General features: G+C 43.5%; 1 protein-coding gene across 1 annotated transcript; it reads left to right on the top strand.

The window, feature by feature from the left end:
• The first annotated feature begins 1,629 nt into the window (after positions 1–1,629).
• Positions 1,630–8,070, top strand: DSEL (dermatan sulfate epimerase like). The gene is made up of 2 exons (XM_083449960.1): positions 1,630–2,458; positions 3,247–8,070. Exon 2 carries the CDS (start codon positions 4,164–4,166, stop codon positions 7,821–7,823), a length of 3,660 nt encoding a protein of 1,219 aa, XP_083306086.1. The 5' UTR covers positions 1,630–2,458; positions 3,247–4,163; the 3' UTR covers positions 7,824–8,070.
• Positions 8,071–22,292: the final 14,222 nt, after the last annotated feature.

The raw sequence follows: 22,292 nt of genomic DNA, 5'->3' as shown, positions 1-22,292 counted from the left end.
TCCAACGCTAACATTCACATTTGTTTCTCTGCTCAGTTCCCACTTTTACCTCTCCCCACACCACTGGCATGTGAACCCCAGAAGGTTGAAGGGAATGTGGCTGAAAATGTTCCTCACACCTGAAACAGACATATTAGCCAAGTTTTTGGCCTCTGATTTCAGTACTACAGGTTCATTTTTCTCCGGTTACTAGCTACATATAATTAACCCTCTGCCATGAGATTTGACAACTGCCACTAGCTTAGATGACTTTTAAGTGGATTAGACAAATGCATGGATGAGGAGTTGATCAGTGACTATGAGCCATGATGGCTCAATGCATCTTCCAGGTTCCAAGGCTGTAAAAGGTAAAGGACCCCTGGACGGTTAAGTCCAGTCAAACATGACTATGGGGTTGCGGCGCTCATCTCGCTTTCAGACCGAGGGAGCAGGCGTTTGTCCATAGACAGATCATGTGGCCAGCATGACTAAACTGCTTCTGACACAATGGAACACCATGACGGAAGCCAGAGTGCACGGAAACACCATTTACCTTCCCACTGCAGCGGTACCTATTTATCTACTTGCACTGGCGTGCTTTCGAACTCCTAGGTTGGCAGTAGCTGGGACAGGGCAACGGGAGCTCACTCTTCACACAGATTCAAACCACCGATCTTCTGATCAGCAAGCCCAAGAGGCTCAGTTGTTTAGACCAAGGTGCCACCCGCTCTGTTCGATCTGCTGGGGGGCAGGGAGAATGTGAAGTAGGGTCAGCCCTACCATTAGATCGAGTGACGCAGAGGCCACCAAATGAAAGAGCAGCAATCATTTCAGTAATTACAAGGCCATCAGAACATATTAAGTTGCCTCATAGAGTCAGGTCATTGGTCCATCTTGCTCAGTAGTATCAGGGTTCATCCACTCTGGTGAAGACTTCTGAAAAACTCAAAAGCTGGTCTCCCAAACCATTACAGTGGTACCTCGGGTTAAGTACTTCATTCGTTCCGGAGGTCCGTGCTTAACCTGAAATTGTTCTTAACCTGAAGCACCACTTTAGCTAATGGGGCCTCCTGCTGCTGCTGCGCCGCCGGAGCACGATTTCTGTTCTCATCCTGAAGCAAAGTTCTTAACCTGAAGCACTATTTCTGGGTTAGCGGAGTCTGTAACCTGAAGCGTCTGTAACCTGAAGCGTATGTAACCCGAGGTACCACTGTATTGCTGAAATGTGGCTTTTGCATTGCTCCCCTTCCCCATATGGACCAACACAGCAACTTTTGCTTCTTTAATTTGCTCTGCATTCTTGGTTAGGATGATGCTGACGATGAAGATTTGGCGATAGGACACCTCTGAATTTCCTAAACACTGTATTTCCACTTAAACCTGGTGAGGCTGTTAAATCTCAGCCTGCATAAACATTCGGGAAGGGGTTTCAGATCAAAGCAAGAACCCCTCTTGACTCGCTCGCTCGCACCTTTTCTCACCCTCCTAACACCGCTGATCCCACCTCCCCCCAACCCCCTTTCCAATGTCTTGCCCCCAGCCACCTTCCTTTCCTCCCCTGAGCTTGCAGGAGCTGAGCTCAGGGCAGGCTAAGGGCAGCGGCTTCACCGTCTGCCGCGGAGCATGTGTGCGCGGCCTCTGCACATGCTCAGTGGGACGGGGGCGCCCAGCAGGCGTTACAAAGCCGAGCTGAAAATGAGCACATTCCTGCTCTGGCGAAGGCAGCGGCAAGACCCGCCCTCGCTCCGCCTGGCTTGAGAGATTTGCTGCCGCCGCCGCCGCCTCGGCTCTGCTGCCTTCTCGGCTGCCTGAACTGCCGACCGCAGCGGCGGAGCTGAGCGAGGGAGCCAGACGCCGGTGCCGCCGCCAGCCAGCAGCCGGAGCGGGAAGGAACGCGGCTGAGTCCCAGCCGGAGAAGCCTCCGGCGGAGTCTGCCCTGGGGGTCGAGCGGCATCCCGCGTCCGCGGATCGCCGCGGCGGGAGTCAAGTTCTTTGCAGGAGTTGCATCTGGAAGACGGCTCCAGGCGGCTGGTGGCGATTCCTCGAGAAAAGGGAAGAGAACAATCCCTTGCTCTGCATGCAGGACCACTTTTCTTCTTGATTGACACTGGCTGCCTTCTTCCCCATTTGGAAAGTCGTTTCGGAGCTGGCTTGATGGAAGTTCGAACTCAGATGTAGTAGCAGCATCATTGCACTTTTTTTCTTTCTCGGAGGGGGAGAGAGAGCAAAGGATGGGAACGGGAGAATGACAGGCGGCACCCAGGTCTGGGGACAGAGCCTTTCGATGGGCAGCTGAAGTTTAGGCTTCGCTACTTAAAACGAAACCGGGCGAATGCAAATCCAGCTAGAAGAGGAGGAGAGAAGAAGAGAAAGGAGCGATGTGGCAACCGGATAGTTCTACTCCTGTTTCCTCTTGATATACTGGCATCATTGCTGATGGGATACGACCCCCGACCCCCAAAGTAGGCTGCTTTTTAAGGTACGTCTGTCTTAAAAACGTTTGTTAAACAATGTAAAGGGAGAGCATGAGGTCTTTTTCTCTTTGTTTGGTTCTGTACGGCCGACCTCCTGTTGGCGATGACTTTTAAATATTTGCAGCTGTTGGCAAAGAAAAACTTGTTCTAACTTCTTCAGCCCGGAGACATTTATTTGGGGGGTATACTAATTGGCTCATAGCGCCCTCTGGTGACTTGCAAGGGACTGTCTCGATTAGTAAGTCACAGGTGCAGATAGGGTGGGGGGCACAAATGCAAAATGTACACAGTTATGCACAACGATTGCATTGCGGGATTTTTTTAATTGTAAAGTTTGCCTTTGAAAAAGAAAAAGCCGTTTATGTTGCAGGTTGCAGTGTACAGAGACATGAATGGGTGTCTTAATTGTAGAACAGCTTGGTGTTAAAACAACAACAACTTTTGTTAATTCTGTTATGTTTGAAGATGACAGGCAAATAGCAGTCCAGATTGTGCTTTTGAAGGAAGGCTATTTTGCTTAACTAGTAAAATAGTGCTTTACTAAATGAAGCATTACATCAATTTATGAGATTTTCTCAATACTGAACAGTTATTCAGTTAGAAGTAAAATATATTAAAAAGTAGATTTTAAAAACAGTTAAAAAGTTAACATCATATTACTTCTGACATGAATATATAGAAAAACTATTTACAGTGAGATGATCTTTAAAAAACAAAACCAGTAGTTGGCTATCATATGAACACTTTTCTTGTACACTTTGAGGGACACATGTTTGTCTGTTTGTTTTAACAGAGGAGATCAACATGCAAAGCGAACAGATTCCAGAGCCCGCTATCTGTGCATCCCATTTCGTATTTTTAATTTGGCTTTGTGATGAGGCAATAGAACTAATTGAAACTCAGACACAGGGTCTGGCTTCGCAGACTGATGAGGACCTGAAGATAATGAAAGGCGACATGAAAGCAGCGAGTCTGTTAGACAATCATCAAACCCAACAGAGTTTTCACAACTGGAGGTTAGCAAGTGTGAGAAGGATGGCAGCTCTGCCAAAATTGGCCAATGGAGACATTTTGCTGAGTATCCCTTCCCCACCAAAATAAAGGACAAACTTCTGCGGATGTGTGTGAACTAGGAGAGAATGCGACAGAAGAGGGCAACTTGAACTCATTAGTTCATATCTTTGGCACTAAATTACATTTGTTTCCTCATTTGCTGTACATGTATTGTTATCAGCGCCATCCTATCACAACAGAAGAAATCAATGATTTTTTTTTAAAAAAACCCAAAACTAAATAAGAACACTTCCACGAGTAACACCCTGGATGTGTTTTTCTTCATGGTTCTATAGACATCCTTTCTGTCATTAAATTTACTTGTTAGTCTAATGTACATGGAAGCTAGTGAAAGGTTTCATTGTTTTTTAGCCCTCTGGGCAAAAAACACTTTTCAGCGTGGCCAAAGGGTTTCTAGTCTAAGCGCCTGCACGCCAGCGTTTTTCCAGTGCTGTGACAACTGATCGCTTCAGCTCAGAACTGTGTGTACCTGGTAGCACAAGGTCCCCTCCGCTACTGCCGCCTGGGTTTGCGTAAAAAGCTTTCAAGTGTATTTTTCCCACGCTGGCGAGTCTGATTCATGTTTGAAATCTGAACAGTGGTTTTGTTTTTTCGAAAGAGGTGTATGCCCGAAGGGAGGAAACTGCCTAATGGATCATGGCTCTAATGTTTACAGGACATTCCTTATTTCTAGCCTTAGTGATGTTGGCAGCCTCTACTTTTGAAGAGTCTGTAAGCAATTACTCTGACTGGGTGACTTTTACAGAGGATGTGGATCCGTATGAGAAACAGAGGCTAGATGATTTCAGGACTAGTCAGAAGACGAAAAAGGCCGTGCTTCACCCAAGCTTATATTTTAGTGCTGAAGAGCTCCCAGCGCTGAGACAGAAATCTCACACCAGCCATCTCCACCTCTTCAGAGCCCTCAGAAATGCAGTGTCAGTGATGCTGTCCAGTCCATCATACTACCTCCCTCCCCCCAAGCATGCTGATTTCGCTGCCAAGTGGAATGAGATATATGGGAACAATCTCCCTCCTTTAGCCTTTTACTGCCTCCTGTGCCCGGAAGATAAAGCTGCCTTTGATTTTGTGCTAGAATATATGGACAGAATGGCTGGATACAAAGACTGGCTGGTGGAGAATGCCCCAGGTGACGAAGTTCCTCTGGGCCACTCCTTAACCGGCTTTGCCACCGCTTTTGATTTTTTATATGCCTCATTGGATGATGTCAGAAGGCAAAAATACTTTGCCAAGATATGGGCTGTGACTGAGGAAATGTACGAGTATTCCAAAGTCCGTTCCTGGGGCAAGCAGCTTCTTCATAACCACCAGGCCACTAACATGCTGGCATTGCTCATTGGGGCCCTGGTCACTGGAGGGGGCCTAGAGTCCCAAGCAAATGCCTGGAAACACGCCGTGGTGGACGTGATGGAGAAAACCATGTTTTTGCTCAACCACATTGTCGATGGCTCTTTAGACGAAGGCGTGGCTTACGGTAGCTACACCGCCAAATCGATCACTCAGTATATATTTCTGGCGCAGCGCCACTTTGGGATTAACAACCTCGAAAACCACTGGCTCAAAATGCACTTTTGGTTTTACTACGCTACCCTTCTGCCGGGCTTTCAGAGGACTGTCGGCATAGCCGATTCAAATTACAATTGGTTTTACGGCCCCGAAAGCCAGCTGGTTTTCCTGGATAAGTTTGTGCTGAAGAGTGGGGTAGGCAATTGGCTTGCACAACAAATTAGAAAGCACCGCCCAAAGGATGGTCCAATGGTGCCCTCCACTGCCCAGAGGTGGAGCACGCTTCACACCGAGTACATATGGTACGACCCGGGGTTAACTCCCCACCCTCCACCTGATTACGGCACTCCTAAAATGCATGTGTTCCCTAACTGGGGGGTAGTCACGTACGGAGCAGGTTTGCCAAATGCTCAGACAAATACCTTTGTTTCTTTTAAATCTGGGAAGCTGGGTGGCCGTGCTGTCTATGACATAGTCCATTTTCAGCCCTATTCTTGGATTGATGGGTGGCGAAGCTTCAACCCAGGCCATGAACATCCAGATCAGAACTCTTTTACCTTTGCTCCTAATGGGCAGGTGTTTGTCTCCGAGGCCCTCTATGGACCCAAGCTGAGCCACCTGAATAACGTCCTGGTGTTCGCTCCATCTCCCACAAGCCAATGCAATCAGCCTTGGGAGGGTCAGCTTGGGGAATGCACACAGTGGCTTAAGTGGACTGGGGATGAAGTTGGGGAAGCTGCTGGTGAGATCATTACATCCTCTCAGCATGAGGAGATGATGTTTGTGAGCGGTGAGGCAGCGCCTGCCTACTCATCAGCAATGAAGCTGAAAAGCGTGTACCGTTCTCTGCTCCTGCTGAATCCTCAAATATTGCTAGTGGTGGACCATGTGGAGAAAGAGGAGGACTCTCCCATTGACTCCATCAGTGCCTTTTTTCATAACCTTGACATTGACTTTAAATACGTACCATATAAATTTATGAGCAAATATAATGGAGCCATGATGGACGTCTGGGATGCCCACTATAAAATGTTTTGGTTCGACCATCATGGGAATAGCCCTGTCGCTAGGATACAAGAAGCAGAGCAAGCGGCCGAATTCAAAAAGCGGTGGACTCAGTTTGTAAATGTCACTTTCTCTGCAAAGACCACCGTAGCAAGGATTGCCTACATTTTCTATGGGCCGTATGTCAATATTTCTAGCTGTAGGTTTGTTGACGATGCCCGATCAGGGTATCAGATTTCTCTCAATGTCAACAACACAGAAACAGTTCTCTCTGTCGTTACAGACTATCTAAATCTGAGGACAAGGTTCAGCTATTTAGGCTTTGGTGGCTACGCCAAGGTAGCCACTCAGGGAAAGGTGACGAGGTTTGGCCTGGGCACCGAAACTGTAGCAAAAAAGGCACCCAGTAACAGGATCGCTTTCCCCTTTGGATTTAAAGTGAATGTCGTTGCAGGGTTGATCTTAGGGATTAGCTTGGCTTTGCTGGCCTTCCAGTGGCACTTTTACATTTCCTTCAGCAGACTCTTGCGTTGGATCCTCATCCTGGTCATCACATTGTGGTTTGTCGAGCTGGTTGATGTGTGGAGCTCTTGCACTCAGCCCATCTGCGGAAAGTGGAGCAGCGACGCAATGAGTGCGGAGCACAGCACAGGGAAGGACCAGGCACACCCTGTGACTTTGCCTGATGTGGTCATTACCTCCCTGCCCAGCTCAGGGGCGGAAATCCTGAAGCAGCTGTTCTTCAACAGCAGTGACTTCCTATACATCAGGATCCCTTCAGGCTACCTTGACGTCCCTGAAGCCGAGTTTGAGATCGACTCCTTCGTCGATGCCTGCGAGTGGAAGGCGTCCGATGTTCGGAGCGGCCGTTTCCGGCTCTTCCAGGGCTGGCTGCATTCCCTAGTCAAAGACACAAAACTCCACCTTCAGAATATCCATTTACATGAAACCAGCAGAAGTAAGTTCGCGCAGCATCCTGCTGCCAGACAGGACAAAAAGCGGCGGCCCAGAAAAAGAGAATCCATAGCAGAGCAAAGAAGCCGATTGAGAGGGAGTTCAGAGAAAGATGCTGATTACATTAGGGAGCTCAGGAGACACATAGCCTCTTATCCCAATGCACGCCCCGTGCTTAGCCTGAGCAGTGGGAGCTGGACATTAAAGCTGCCTTTCTTTCAAGAAATCATAGGCCCTTCCTTGAGAGCGCTCTATGTAGTACGAGACCCCCGGGCATGGATCTACTCAGTACTGCACAAAAGCCAGCCGAGCCTTTACTCCTTGAGGAAGGTTCCCCAGCGCCTAGCGATGCTGTTTAAAGCAGAGGGCAGGAAAGAAAAGTGTAGTTTAAATGCAGGCTATGCTTTTGAATACGAATCGCTGAGGGAGGAACTCTCCGATTCAAATTCAAACGCTGTCTCTGTGATGTCCCATTTGTGGCTGGCAAACACGGCGGCAGCCCTGAGACTCAATGGGGATTTGCTGCCGGAGAATTACCGGCTGCTCAAATTCGAAGACCTAGTCAACTTCCCCCAGAAGGTGGCCGAATCCATCTATGCTTTTCTGGGCATCCCTCTGTCTCCCGCTAGCTTAAACCAAATCCTATTTGCCACATCCACCAACCTTTTCTACCTTCCTTATGAAGGAGAGGTCTCCCCAGCCAGCATCCAGACTTGGCGACATGAGATGCCTCGTGAGGAAATTAAGCAGATCGAGGACATCTGTTTGACTCTAATGGACCGCTTAGGCTATCCAAAGTTTACCGATTTAGAAGCTGCGGGTCAGCGGTAGTTTGCACTAAGGATCCCCAGGCTCTTCAATTTGTAGATAAGAATCCAAAAAGCTGGTTTATTCTTGTAAAATGTCTGTACAGTCTGTTACACTTGCAGAGAGAGAGATTATTTTAAAGGAAATGAGATATTTGGTCTGGTAAGCTTCCCCCACCCTCCCTTTTCCTTCCTAAACAACAACAACAACGAGAAAAAGCCCCCTCGTAATTACTTTTGCTGCCTTTGAAAATAAAGCTGTGTGAATCTTTGCATTTGTTTCCAGATGGGGGCTGACTATAGCTCAGAGGATGGGTAATAGGATCAGGGCCTTACATTCCTTGGCTCTTGGCATGAATCCCAGCCGGGCAGGGAGTTGCCAAGTGTCACTGCCATCTGCTGGTTATTTGGTGGCCAGTGTTGGGAGGAGGTTGGGCTCAGCCCTAGTTTTCAATGAACAACTGTTTGTATAGCAAAGCAGACTTGGCGTTTGGCAGCAGTGATCTCCCATGGGCTGGATTTACTGACATGTTATGTCTGCTTTTAACTACCCCAGCGGTGCTGAGAAGCCATAAAGTCAACCTAACCAGCCAGTTAAACTGTGTTTTATGATTGCCTGACATCACTGAAGTGACAGAAAGCAGATCACACACACACATGCTGGCACAATCTTGGCATCCTATTGGCAGCCTTAGCAAAGAGACCAAGACCCAAACTGACATGGAAGCATATTAATACTATTTCATGTGTTTCTTCCATTCCTCAGCAGTAAGGAATCTGAGTCTGTAAGGTAATTTCAGGATAGCGGTTCCTACTGTTACTGTGCTGTGAGTAAATAATTCATAGTCAGAAGTAATGATAAATATACATACAGAGCCCATTTTTGTGATTGTCTTTCTGACACGGGTGTCTTCTGTTGTTTTATCTGGATTACATCTGCACAAAATCTTCTCCATCTCAGCATCTTGAAACCAAGTCGGGCGTGCAGAATCAGTTGCCTGAAAAATAAGGTACATATAGATGGGGAGAACCATGGGCAGATTAAGCAGTAACTGGGGCTGTGCCAACAATGGCCATCTTGGTTTTGCTTTTCTCAGGGATTGGGAATCAGATGTTGCTGGACTACAACTCCCACCATCCCTGACCACTTCCTAAGTTAGCTGGGACTGATGAGAGTTGAAGCCTGAAAACACCAGGAGGGTCAAAGGTTTCCTATCCCTTTGCTGTGCTAATAGGTACTAGACCAATGCAGGTACACAGATAAATTAGACTCACCTTTCTTCTCTCTCCACAAGTTCTTTCCACACAATCTACATGCAACAGTTTCAATGAACCTTCTTGGGAGTGTGGACGTGTGTAGCGTGCATCGGGTGTTCACAGGGGCATAGTATAACTTGTGGGCTTTGAATTAAGTTCCAGCTCTCTGTTGGGAACAATGGAGAAAATGTATGGTGTTGCGTTACAATATTTGATGCCCTTCTCATTGAAATGTATTTATTTATCCATTCGTTGTTAATGATGTGGTTAATAGGATGTATATCACAGTTTTATCTATATCCTACAAACTGGAGAATAGCTCCACAGACTTTTAACACAATGACTTCAGTGTAAAATTGCAGCCTAAGGCCGATTCCTCCTTTTCCTAAAACGTTTACTTTTTAATGCCAGATTTAAGGGTTGAGATGGCTGTGGTAGCATCTTCATGTGGCAGGAAGAGAGTAAATGCCACTTTCATCAGCTGGAACAGATTCAAGAGAATATTTTAACACCCCAGTTCTTAAATCACAGAGATAAATACTTGCTCAAGGAGTGGGAACACGTGCAACACTACCCTGATTTCTCAGGGCCCCTTACTCTTGACTTCTGGAGTAGGTTTGCTGATATAACGGGGCTTACCTTTCAGATTGCCAACTGGAGGAAGCAGGGACTAGGTTGGTTTTAAAATCGTTTTTTTTAATTTCTAAACAGCCCCAAGCACATACTAGGCACTTTCTAAATAATAAATAAATAATCTAAATAATAAATCACAGTGGTGACTAACAGCCATGGGCATAGGCAGGATTTTTGTTAGGGGGAACAGGCCTTTTTGACAATCCCAACATGTCTAATCAGAAGTAAGTGTTATTGAATTCAGTGGGGTTTATGGCCAGAGAAGTGGGATTAGGATTGCAGGCTCGCTTGCAAGTAAATTTGTTCAGGATTGTGGCTTTACTACAATGAATTTGTAAAGAATGCTGGGATGACCTTATGCTTTCTCATTTCATAGGTTTATTTTCCACCTGTGTGTCAAATTCCGGTTAATGATGAATGATATTTAATCTCGCCAATCCATTTCCAAAATCTGTTTGCATTTTCATGTCTAGTAGACCAGTTCCATCATTCCTTGAATTGCACTGAAAATATATATCTTTAAAGGCAGCCACCCTCTTCCACACTATTCTACCCCCTATCCAAGGAGCAGGCAGTTCTCCCTCCCCCCCCCTTTAAAATGGAATGTATTCTCCTGATCTCTTGCTTCACATTCTCTGCAGAAGCATGCCTATTGTAAATGTCTGCGGATGTGTGTACCAAGCTCTAGCTATCAGAGACGCCCGTTTCTTACTCCTTTTCTGTCTAGCATTTCCTTACAAATGAAGTTGCTATGAAATATGTTTCATCTTCTTTGTTTGAACCAGAATCGGAGTTTGGTGCCACAGTGTTGAAATGTGCCAGATGAGTAATCGCCTTTCATTTGGGTGACAAAAAATTAGCTGATGTCAAGAGATTTAATGAGTTTGTCTCCTCACACTGTTAGGAAATTCTCCCGGTGATCCTGAATGCTTTGCTGTGATGTCCTCTCCCCCCACCCTTCCTGTCCTCCACTAACATGTTGCAACATTCTGTGATCTCTCATTCTGACCTAGATAAAAGTAGCTCATTCCCAGCCGTTCATTATTATGTCAAAATGTGCCTCTAGCCTGATAGAGCTGTTGATATGTTGCAGTTTCACCGAGTGTAACTTGGCTGTCACTTGTCCTGGATTAGAAGAGGGACTGGCAGCCCTCTTTCTCTTTCCCAGGCTGTCCTCTGGCTAGGTAGACTGTCACATGCTAAAGGAAATGGCAAAGTGTATTAATGTGCACTGATGTGTCAGTGAAACCTTGGATCATCACTTTCATTCATGCCAGGCTGTTTCTCTCTCTCCCTCTCCTGCCATCCTAGTATCAAACATATGCAAAATGAGGTGGTTCTTTTTTCTTTCTTTCTTTTTTCGACATTGCCAAAGTGAATCTTCACTCTTCAAACTGCTTGGCTGACTCCCAGTGCCTTGTTCAAGGATCAGGGTATAACACAAAGAATTTCCTTTCAGTGAAGACTTGAGAGAAACCAGCAAAATGGCTGGTCTCTGATAATACTTTCAACACCGCTGATGGTAGGAAATTGAGAGTTCAGTGAAGCTAGGGAGACAGTGTTGCGTGCCATTCTTCAAACAAGAAAGGGTTTGTAACGCATGTCCTTGACATGGTGATCATTAAAATATTCACCTTGATGAGAAAATACCAATAATTGTAGCTTCTCTTTCCACAGAGTGAGCACCTTGAAACATGGGACAAATAGAACACTGGAATGAAATTTGAAAGTAGCTTTTATTTTTGCTTCAGCTTCACAGCATTCACTCTGAGCATCGACGGGAATGCTGTTGTACTTGTCTCCTGCCTGTGGGCTTCCTCTGGGCATCTGGTTGAGCAGCATGAGAACAGAATGCTGGACTGGATAGACCTTTTAGTTCGAGCCCAGCAGGCTCTACTTATGTGTTTCTATGGCATACCATATTTTTCGCTCTATAAGACGCACCAGACCACAAGACGCACCTAGTTTTTGGAGGAGGAAAACAAGAAAAGAAAAATTCTGAATCTCAGAAGCCAGAACAGCAAGAGGGATTGCTGCACAGTGAAAGCAGCAATCCCTCTTGCTGTTCTGGCTTCTGGGATAGCTGCGCAGCCTGCATTCGCTCCATAAGATGCACACACATTTCCCGTTGCTTTTTAGGAGGGGAAAAGTGAGTCTTATAGAGCAAAAAATACGGTAACTGATATATGATCCCATATAGCACCCAGCTCATCAGGGCAGCTCCAGGCACACCCTGGCCTCTTAGTAATGTGAAGGGACTATCTCAAACAAACAAAATGACTTAATTTTTTTCCTAGATATGTTTTGCATACTTCTGGTGTGCTAAAATGGAAAAATGGGAGCCAACGCAGTGACTGCTCAGAGTGCCTGTGTGTGACAGAAAGAGTTCTAATATATGTGTATTGTAACTTCTCCTATGTAACCATCACTGAAATGAACAAGGGCTATGCTCTTGGGGAGTCCTTGGCCCTGTCACTGCAGAATTCCCCAGTGCTGCTTGCCTGTAATATTGATCTACCAAACTGGCCTACCAAATACAGACCACTTTATATTATGAACCGCCTTCTTTTGGAACAGCACCCCACAGGTTTGCTGTACAGAGATGCTGCATTTGAAATGGCTGAAAGACACAGTGTAGCCTGAGTATCCATTACCTAAGTCATTAGCTGCATGCGTTGTGTACATACATATTTTTGTGTAATGTTTTTGTGTAATTTCCTGCTGGTCAGTAAATATCTCCAGGGGTGGGCAGAAAGGAAGCTTGTACTGCAACTGCAGTGATATATAATGAAGGAAAATCGCTGTTTTGAAAACCACAAATGGGGAAAGTTCTATTTGTAAGCAACATTGTTAAATTACACTCCACAAATGGGCCACACGGTGCCTTTGCAACAGAAACAATGACAGTGGAATCAAGCTGGAATACTTGCTTGCTTGGGAAAGAGGAAGGAAGCATGAATATATTCTTCTTCTTTGGAGATCACTCATTGCCGAGTAAGATTGTCTTCCACAAACATGGTTTTAACAGTGAGTCCATAAGTGACTGTGGAGGCCAAATCTGGATCCACGTGTCCTTCCGCTGTGGGGGCGTATTAATCACAAGGCGGTAGCTAATAGTGGAGGAAAATGGAAACAGGGTTTTACTTTAAAATATTTTAGTGTTTCCAATAAATATTCCTTAAATGACTTCTAATTCTGTTCAGAGCTAATACTTCTGTATCCTGACAATGTTTAAAGGAAGTCCATTAGTTTTTCAACCAGATGGTACAATGAAGCAGAATCTGATAATGGTGGGATGCATTCTGTGGTTCATATTTTAAAATCCCCCCTGCCCCCCCCCATGTGAAGGGTGTATATTGGTGTAGGGTTTGGGAGGGAGGGAACTAAGATGTCAGCTGGGATTCTGGTGCTGATGCCTGATCCTGAATAGCTGCTCTCATTTGTTGTCTCTTCTCCCTCTTATTTTTCTTGCATGCCTGAGGAAAGGAAAGGAAGCATGAAACAGCCATGTATTACAGAATATTTGAAAAATACAAGTGTTTTAAAATATGATTTTGAAATATGTGTAAGTCACATAGGTGTACCACAAATATCCGATTTCCATTATTAGAAGTCTCTCCTTAGATATGACACTAAATGCACTTTATTCTGCGTGAGGCTTCTATTTTGTTTCTGTGTTGGATGCTGTGGGATTGGCAATCAGGTTTTCTTCATCAATAATATTCTTCCTATTATAACAGAAAACATGAATTTGTTGGAAGAAAGTTCATGTTCTGTCAGAACAAAGGTTCATCAAGTGAACAATAGTCTTCTAGACACTTTTGGAAAGCTTATCAGCAGGGCATGATGGCATCAGCTATTGCCTGTGACCTTTTTCCCAGCATCTGATTTTAAGGAGTATTTCAAAAAGATGCATTATTTTGTTTTTCTTAATATGAAAGTTCCATTTAATTATCATAGATAGTACTACCTTCCATTAATATTAAGTTTCTGAAAGTCAGTTACTTTTGTGGCAATCACTGTATTTTGTGATAGTTAATTTTTTTAGTTAATTCAGTTCATGCTTGTAGTAACTGAGTGCTGTTTGTGTGTTTGTGTGTACTGTGTGTGTGTGTGTGTGTGTGTTCATCTCAAGTGTGGTTTACAAAGGGTAGACGTGTGGCAAAACAGACATATCTATGATCTTCCCACTTTTCCTCCCTGTATTTTTCAACTTTGAAATACAGTATCAAAAATGATGAGATCCCTTGGTTGTTTTAAAAAAGAAGCTAGAAGGTAGGGTTTATCTTTTTCCCCACTAAAGAAATTGATGATCTGTAGTCTAGTTCAAAGGTGGAACTTGCAAATATGATTTGAATGAATAGCCTCATAAATCTTTTATCTATAGGCCTGGGAAGACTTTCTGTTGTGGGGTCATATGTTAAAGAGAACAAAAGAAACTAAGGGGCAAAGTAAAGGAAACTTTAAGTATGTCAGAAGTTTTGAAGTGGTTGTTATGTTTCTTGGATCTATAGGATCTACACATTCTCATATGGATAAAGAAACCTGGTTTGTTCCCTTCCACAAGCAAGCATTCTAATTCTGCAGATATCAGTTGAACAATTTCAATATTGTAGGATGGATGGGGCCTTCAGATCATCTAGTGAAATCCTATTAACTAAGGCAGGTTTCTACATAATCCAAAAACATCGCTTATAGAAGAATGTGGTTTGCTTCCGCTCATTCCAGTTACAGTGTGCCTCGGGGAAAAATCGTGCCAATTTTACCAAATAGCATAGGTCTTCATTGTTCTACATTATTTGGTGGTTTTAATCCAAGTACTGTGATATCCTTGTATTTCCCACAGTTGTCCGTATGATGTATTCTCCACTCGATTTATGGGCAGAGGAATTGGAGGAGGATCATTCAGAGCAGTTATTCAACTCTCACTTGGAGGTGGGGCCACCATTTGGCAGTGGCAACAGCCTTTTTCTCCACCAGCCCCATGATTCTTCTCCCTCCCTACTACATATGATAGGAAAAGTCACTGCGTTGGCAGCCTAGCCAGAAAGTGTTCTCCACATTGCCTTTGACCTTGCACTAGGGCATTGTGGGGTGGGGGAATGTTGGCCACCAAACACACAAAGAGTATTTACAGAAAATGCTTCATGGTGGCTTTCAGATTTTTTAAGAGAGGGGGTTAGAAAATCATCATCATCATCTCCCCCCCCCCAAAAAAAAAAATGTCTCCAGAGAAATTTTGGCTGAGCTGTAATCATCATAGTATTTCATACAAAGCAAAAGTGATTTTGAATTCTGAGGGTTTGATTCAGGTGGCAACAACTTTAGAAATACAGAAGAAACATTGAAAATTTTGATAGGGTTGGTGGCATTTCTCAGAAAGGTCCCACAGAAGAAGGTGAGGTGAAATTATATATATTTGGGAAGATGGTTTGACATACTAAGCTTTCCCCATAAACAGTTTATTTTACGATTTTAGGCCAATGCCTCCTTTTTTTTTTTGCTTTTTCTAAAATGGAGCCTGTGACATTGCTGAGGCACATACTAAGGCCTGTACCGTGGATCTTTTCAGTCTTTTAGTGCAGGCATGTCCAACAGGTAGATCGTGATCCACCGGTAGATCACAGAACGTCTATGATAGATCGTGGGACATGTTCTCCCCTCCCCCCAAAATAATGTGAGTAGTTCACAGTCTCTTGAGAGTTGGACGTGCCTGTTTTAGTGGTATGAATTCAGGTGTTTGTAGCATTGTTGTCGCTGTGTGAAATTTCCTTTTTGATTCTTCAGTCCAATGTTCCAGGTTTGCCAGTTACTATTCTTTTGGTTGGCAAAGGTGTATAAAGCTTTTTCAAACTGAAGTCCAGACAAAATGACATATTTCTCTAGCCTTCCATTGTAACTTTGATAAAGGATAGAGAATCTTTCAAAAAATACAAATTATGACCTTTACACAAATTTCAATATTTTTTTTTAACGTAACAAAGAACAGCTTATAGTTTGTGGCATTGGTGAAGTTATGCATTAATCACCTATGGCAGTGTAGGACATCCTCTTTGGGCTGCAGGGAGGGTGACCTCAGTGGGGGTTTGTTGAGTTGCTTAGCTGACTTGAGGAAGTTTTTCCTTCACGTCAGATGAGCAGCCTCAACAAAGTCCTACTGCACCTCCGTTATCATGAGAAGACCATCCTCAGAGCCTGAAGAGGATGTCCTCCTTGGGCTCTGGGAAGGGTCTCCTCATGAGCCACAAGGACTCTTCAGGGTGCCTCCCAATTACGCACATTTCACTTATGCACACAGGGCCCGGGACGTAATCCGTGTGTAAGTGGGGAGTCGCCTATATTTAGTTAGGAAACATGTTTGCCAATGTCCTTGCATCAGTCTGGCTGGTTCCAACAGAACATTTTCCCTCAAAGAAATAAAACCACCGCATAAAAAGGAAAACAATGAAGAATATTCTGAAACAAAGATGTATTGCATAAAAAGCATGTGTGTGACAAATGAAGTGTTTGCCGAAACAGGAGAGCTTCAGTTGAAGAAATACAGTGAGGGAGGAGGCTAAGCAGATCTTACCCTTTGTGAGGCATTACACATTCTGAGAATAAGACACTTTAAGAAGGCCTTCTCTGCCTTCCCAAATTATTATGTACTGCTTATCTTTTTATTTTATTAAAAATACATTAGAAAGGGCCTTTGACATTATTTCATTCCCATAATGAGTTAATAATTAATAACTAAGCATCAATATTCAGCTAACTCAAGAATCAGATATGCTTTTGCAGCAAATTGGAACCCTGTTGTATCTATTACTGGGAGTATTCAGCCAAGGCTGATTTCCCATTTATCCAAAGGGTATCTTTCCAAATGACTGTGGTCCATGTAACGGGCATTTCCAATTTGCCTCCATCAGATCAAGGAGACTGCAGTTAGATAACTTTCCCTGAAGCCCAGTAAAACTTGTGGATTTTCTACAAATAAAGAAAATCCACAAGTTTTACTGGGTTTCCAAAGACATTAGTGATTTATTTGTGGAGTAGGCAGACTTAGGGAGTCACTGGTGAGTACTGAGAGGAAAGGAGCAGGTTGGCTACAGTCTTATGAGACAGCAAATGAAAACTTGATGCAGATCTTTCCATAATGTCTTTTGCCAGACAAGTGGGAAGCAATGTATCTTTGACAACTGGAAATAGAAGCCTTAGGAATACCATGGGAAGTAATGGAAATGTGTTTAAAGCTGCTTAGCTGGCATGAACCACATCCATTTTTGCTGCCAACAGAACAGGTCTGAAGATCGCAGTGACCTTCTGAATGGAATACTGAAATCATGTGGAAATAATCTAACCTGGCCTCTTTCTGTGTTTTCAGAGGAAAACATGAAACAGCAGGCCAGTTTCATAGCTGCTGCTATGATTTTTATTCTTTTTTAAAAAAGAAAGAGCCAGGAATTGTTTTGGCAAGAAATAAGCCTTGAAACAATATCAGCAAAAGCAAGATTAGCTACATGGTGGAATATTGTTTGAGTCTTGGCACCAAAAACAGGTGTCAGGACTAAGCTAGATTTAATTGATCCCTAGCTAGTCTTAGCTGATCCCAACACCATGACATGGTTGGACACTATCTACTGAGGTCTCCTGCAAGGCCCCTTTGAAATGAATGGGAGCTGCACAAAAGAAAATAGCTTGCCCACCTTCCTAACCTGTACACAGATGGCATAAAACACACAAAAGGATGTATTTGTCATCTGTTAAAACCAAACACCTCAATTATGATTCATGAAAGAGTTTTCCAGGGACAGCATTTCAGTACGTTCTGCTTCATATACACAATGTCAACTGGTAACCTCTCATTTGAAAAGGTTTATTTTAACCTCTCATAGATAACACTTTCATTTTTCCGATTGCTTTTTACCACTTCATGGTGTTGCATATTTTATCTCTTGGAATTTAATAAAGAAGTCTGTAATGGGGAATATTTTTAGTAAAAGCAAAATTAATTTCTGAGAGATTATATTTGTGAAGTATTTTCTACTAGAGAAATAATATATAACTGTACTAAATATTGTTTATTTCTGCTCTCTTTTTTACATTTCTAAGCAGTATTATTTCTATTTATTAATAGCATTTATACCACAGCCATAAAACAATTCCAAAAACAAAGATAGTAAAAGGTGCAATCCTAATCCTAGATCGGTTGGAGTAAGCAAATTAGGATGTGGAAGTTCTCCAGCTCAACCAGCAAGTTACCATCTCAGCTGGGCTACACCTGTATAAGCCCCCTCCCCCAGCTCAACCAGAGATACAATGACTAAATACCACCATTGCATAATAAATCTTCATAAAAACAGAGCTTTTGAGATTAAAAAAGTGATGGACAACTCCAGTGGAAAATGTACGAAAACAACATATTGGTGATATATAACCCCTGTACATATTTTGTGAAAAGAGGTCAGGGCAATTGCTCAATATACACTTCATCTGGAAGGATGACTGGTTTCACCCCAAATATTTATTTGACATGTGCCCGTATCAGATTACTTGCCGGTAGACAAGCAATTCTTAGTAAATTATTTCAATCCACTACTTAAAATTAAATGTCTAGCTAACCAAAAGTAATTCTCTGGATGTTTGGATTACTACAGAATAGCACAAGTCTATGACTGGCAACAACATATACATAACAATTTTTAAACCAATCCTTTAATTAAAACTATCAATAAGAGCAACAATATAAGAATACTAAATACCAAACCTGGCGGTCTTACTCATTTAAATGCCTGGGGTGGTAAGTGTATTTTTACTTGTCGGCCAAATCCCATCGCAGTCTCCAGAAGCCTTTTTCATGCATCATCATCTAGCAGGCCAAGCCCAATAATGGGATGACGGGAAACATCACTGCAGGTCCTGGGTGGATGGTACAAATCAATCAGTATAATACAAATCAGTCAGGGGCAAGCTAAGAACTTGATGCGTGCCAGTAAGCATTTATAATGGGACTGCAGCCAGTTGACAACATGGCGGGCTTACAGTAATTTGTAAAGGAGGATGTGAGAGGAGAACTAGGAAGCCAAACAATCAACATGGGGAAACAGAAGTCTTTTTATTGTTTAAGCAGTACAGAACAATATAATGTTTATTATTGTTTGTTTGTTTCATTTATATTCCACCCATTTTTCCAAGGAGCTCAAGGTACATGGCTCCCCCCTCCTCATTTAATCCCCACAACAACCCTGTGAGGTAGGTTAGGCTGAGAAGCAATGACTGGCCCAAGGCTACACAGTGAGTTTCATGGCTGAGATGGGATTTTAACCCGGGTCCGACACTCTTAAGTGCTAGCTGTCATGTAAGAGACACTGAATATTTCAGGTGTGATATGAAATCTCGTGCATCTAATAAAACACCAGACTCTGAATAAATGCTACTCAGGTGTTACTCGATTCTCCCCTTCATCGCAGTCCCAAGAAAAAGAAGAAGAAGAAAGAGTCAATGTCTCTTTAAGGTCACTTCGTCTAGCGTCAGGAGACAATTTGCTGTCAACCTTCTGTTACAGGTTGTTTTCTTGAGCTCCAGCCCAAAGGATTGTGGAAGGTGAGTAGTGGGCTTAGGGTCTTGTGCTCCTAGTCCTTGCTCTCTCTACTGCTTGAGGGATGCATTCTGCCCTGGACTTTCTGATGGCCAGCTGCTCCAGGGCCAGGATCCATCTAAGACATTTTGCTTTCTCAGGTGTTATCCCACAAGTCCAAGCCCAGAAGCCAATGGGGCATGCAGAATCTTGTTTCACCAGTGGTAATGGGACATAGCAGACTAGCTTTGGGTGTGAAAACAGGAAACCTATACCATACAAGTATCCCATTTTGAGTGGGACATCCTGGATTGACAGAAACCGCCCTGGCTTCCAATCACAATCCCAGATGTCCCAATTTCTCTTCCATCACTGCTGCTGCACTTCTAATAGTGCCAGCTTCTGGAAGAGTGGCAGCGGCCTCTGGAAGTATGGCGACAGCAGAGGCAGTGGCATGGAGGTGGAGGCCGTGGCATAGAGACAAAGGCTGCAGTGGCAGAGAAAGTGAGAGACAGGCCTGCTGTTGGCACTGAGATGCTCACCCAGAATGTCCCTGTGTGGCTGTCATATAGTGCATGCTCTAAGGGGGCCTCAGGTTGCCATGGCATGAGCCCGCAAAGATAAGGCAGCAGGTGGCAGAAGTGGGGCTGTGGTGGTGGCATAGTGCAGGAGGGGTGTGTGTGTGTGTGTTCCGATTTGCCCTCTCAGAAAGTTGGAGGGTATGAAAACCGCTCACCAGCATTCCCCAACCACCAGCATATGCCAGGGGTAGCCACCTAACTCTGCCTAATGGTAGAACTAGCCCTGGCCAAGGAAGCAGGAATTTCCTCCACTCCTGTCAAGAGCGGAAGGCAAGGTTTGTACAGCTAAGCCCAACTGGTCCCCCCTCTTTCTCCCAACACTGCTTCCTCGTTCTGTGCTACCTTTGCCCTTCTTACGGGGCTGGGGCACAGCCACATGGAAGCAAAGTCAAATGACTTTGGCTGGAATGTTTGTGTGATCCATTTAATAACCGAGTCCTTTCAGAAAGAACAGACTTTGTTGTTCAGAGTTTCATTTGGGAAAAAGAAGGATAACAAAGCTTTGCTTTAGCTAAGGAAAGTTTGGGCAATGAATTTATTGACACAAGTATCTGAGTTAGAGGTCTTGTGTGAAAACCCATAATGGCTATTTTTCATTGGGCTCCAGAGTCCCACAATTTTCTTTCTTTCAGTTTGCTTTTAGTGAAGTTTTTGAAATTCATTATAGGTAAACAAAGCAATAAAGTAATATTTATACTCTTTGCAGTCTCCCAGTTTCAATTATTATTTGAAAAATAGTGAGTCACTTCTGTTGTTTTTATATTTGTTGTTTCGGATAAAAGATCACTCTGTCTGGAAGATATAAACATCCTTTGCTTCCAGGATAGCCAATTGATTATATCTTTATTAGACTTGTCAGAGTTTTATTTTTTTATTTTATAACTACTAAAAGTGGTTGGTATAACTACTAAAAGGAGTAAAATGCCACTCAAATGACTTGAATCAATACTGAATTTATGACTGGTAGATAGAGCTAGGGTCATGAATGAATAGTGGTGCTATTTTATTCTAAGTCTGCAAAGAGTTTAGTGTGTCTCAATTAGATTCACATCAAATAAATCATAATTGCTATAAACCATCCATCAGGAATGTGCATGCTTAAAAATCAGGCATGCTGATTCACAATTCATACGTCATTAAGATGGTGCAATAGTCACTGGACAAATTTGTCCATGTAGTTGGCTCTCACATCAACTCAATAACTCATGGACTCATCAGTTACAGGAGGCTGTGTTGCGAATTCCTCGTGGCGCTTTAGCATAAATGCTCAGAGTTCCAGGTTCTTCAGTGCAGTATTATTTATTGTGAGCCAAATATATACAAATATCTACAGAAGCATTTCATACAGTCAGACAGAGTACCTGGCTGCACCTTAAAGCAAATAGGAAGACTCTTTCTCTCTGACCACACAGCTCTACACCACCACCTTTACTGCTGGATAGGTTTCCCTTTTAAATCGATGACAGCCAATCAACTGTCAGCACATTACTGCTGAGTCGTTCTGACCCAGCACCTCCTGCATCAGCCTGTTGCATCAACCAGCAAACTCAAGCCTGCAGACTTACTATCTTACACAGCATTCTGTGAATCCCGACAGGCTGCATGGAGCATACTGACAGTACTCTTTCCCCTTGACCATTGCTCCTTGCATGGGAAGCAAGACCATAATCAGGACAAGATGTTATTGATTAGAGGGCTGTAAAAACACATATCTTTTTCAAAGGGATATGCTGCAAAGGACATTAACTTTTCTGACTTGAACTCAAATTTTTCTTCTAAGAGCAAAACAGACTTCACCTGTATGGAAAAGGATTTTCCCATCTCACCACTTCACATCCCAAAAATCTGAGGTTGCAGGGAATGTTGTAGGATATGATTCTTAAAGGGGAGGAGCATATGAAGGAGACAGTTGACAGAAATTGCAACCTGTGTGAAAAGAAAAGCAACTCAAGATCCAAGCCACTGTTTTCTTTCTCTGTTATCTAGACATTAGCATAAATACATGTGGTCATGTTTTTTTAACAGCACACATCTGGACAAAGTATTGTTAGATTATGGTTTGTGGAATTGGAGAAACAAACTGTCAGTGAACGATGACACTGCAATCAAAAAGTTATCAAGTCGTGCAGGAAAAGAAAAAGAGTTCCCGAACAATATCAACCTGCCTCTCTATGTTACTGGTGTGTAGGGGTTGATTCATGGTTACTGGAATAGGGTTGTGCTTCTGATTCTGTCCCCAGCTATCAGGCACACTGTTTGACCATTAGTAGGGCTGTCTGCATGAGCAGGTGCTTCTCCTTTTCCTTTGTAATCACCTAAGATTAACAAAAGCCACTTGCATCCTCATTTGCATCTCTTAGGAACACATTAGTATCTATCATTGATGCTCAATAGGTCTGTATTGTGCCCCTTAGAGCACAAACCTATGCATGTCTATTCAGAAGTAAGTCTGACTGGCTTGCTTTGC

The sequence above is a fragment of the Podarcis tiliguerta genome (assembly GCF_965153285.1).
Source record: "Podarcis tiliguerta genome assembly, chromosome: 7".
In the NCBI taxonomy this organism is placed as follows: Eukaryota; Metazoa; Chordata; class Lepidosauria; order Squamata; family Lacertidae; genus Podarcis; species Podarcis tiliguerta.
Note: the sequence above shows the minus strand (reverse complement) of the source record. Positions and strands in the feature narration are given on the sequence as shown.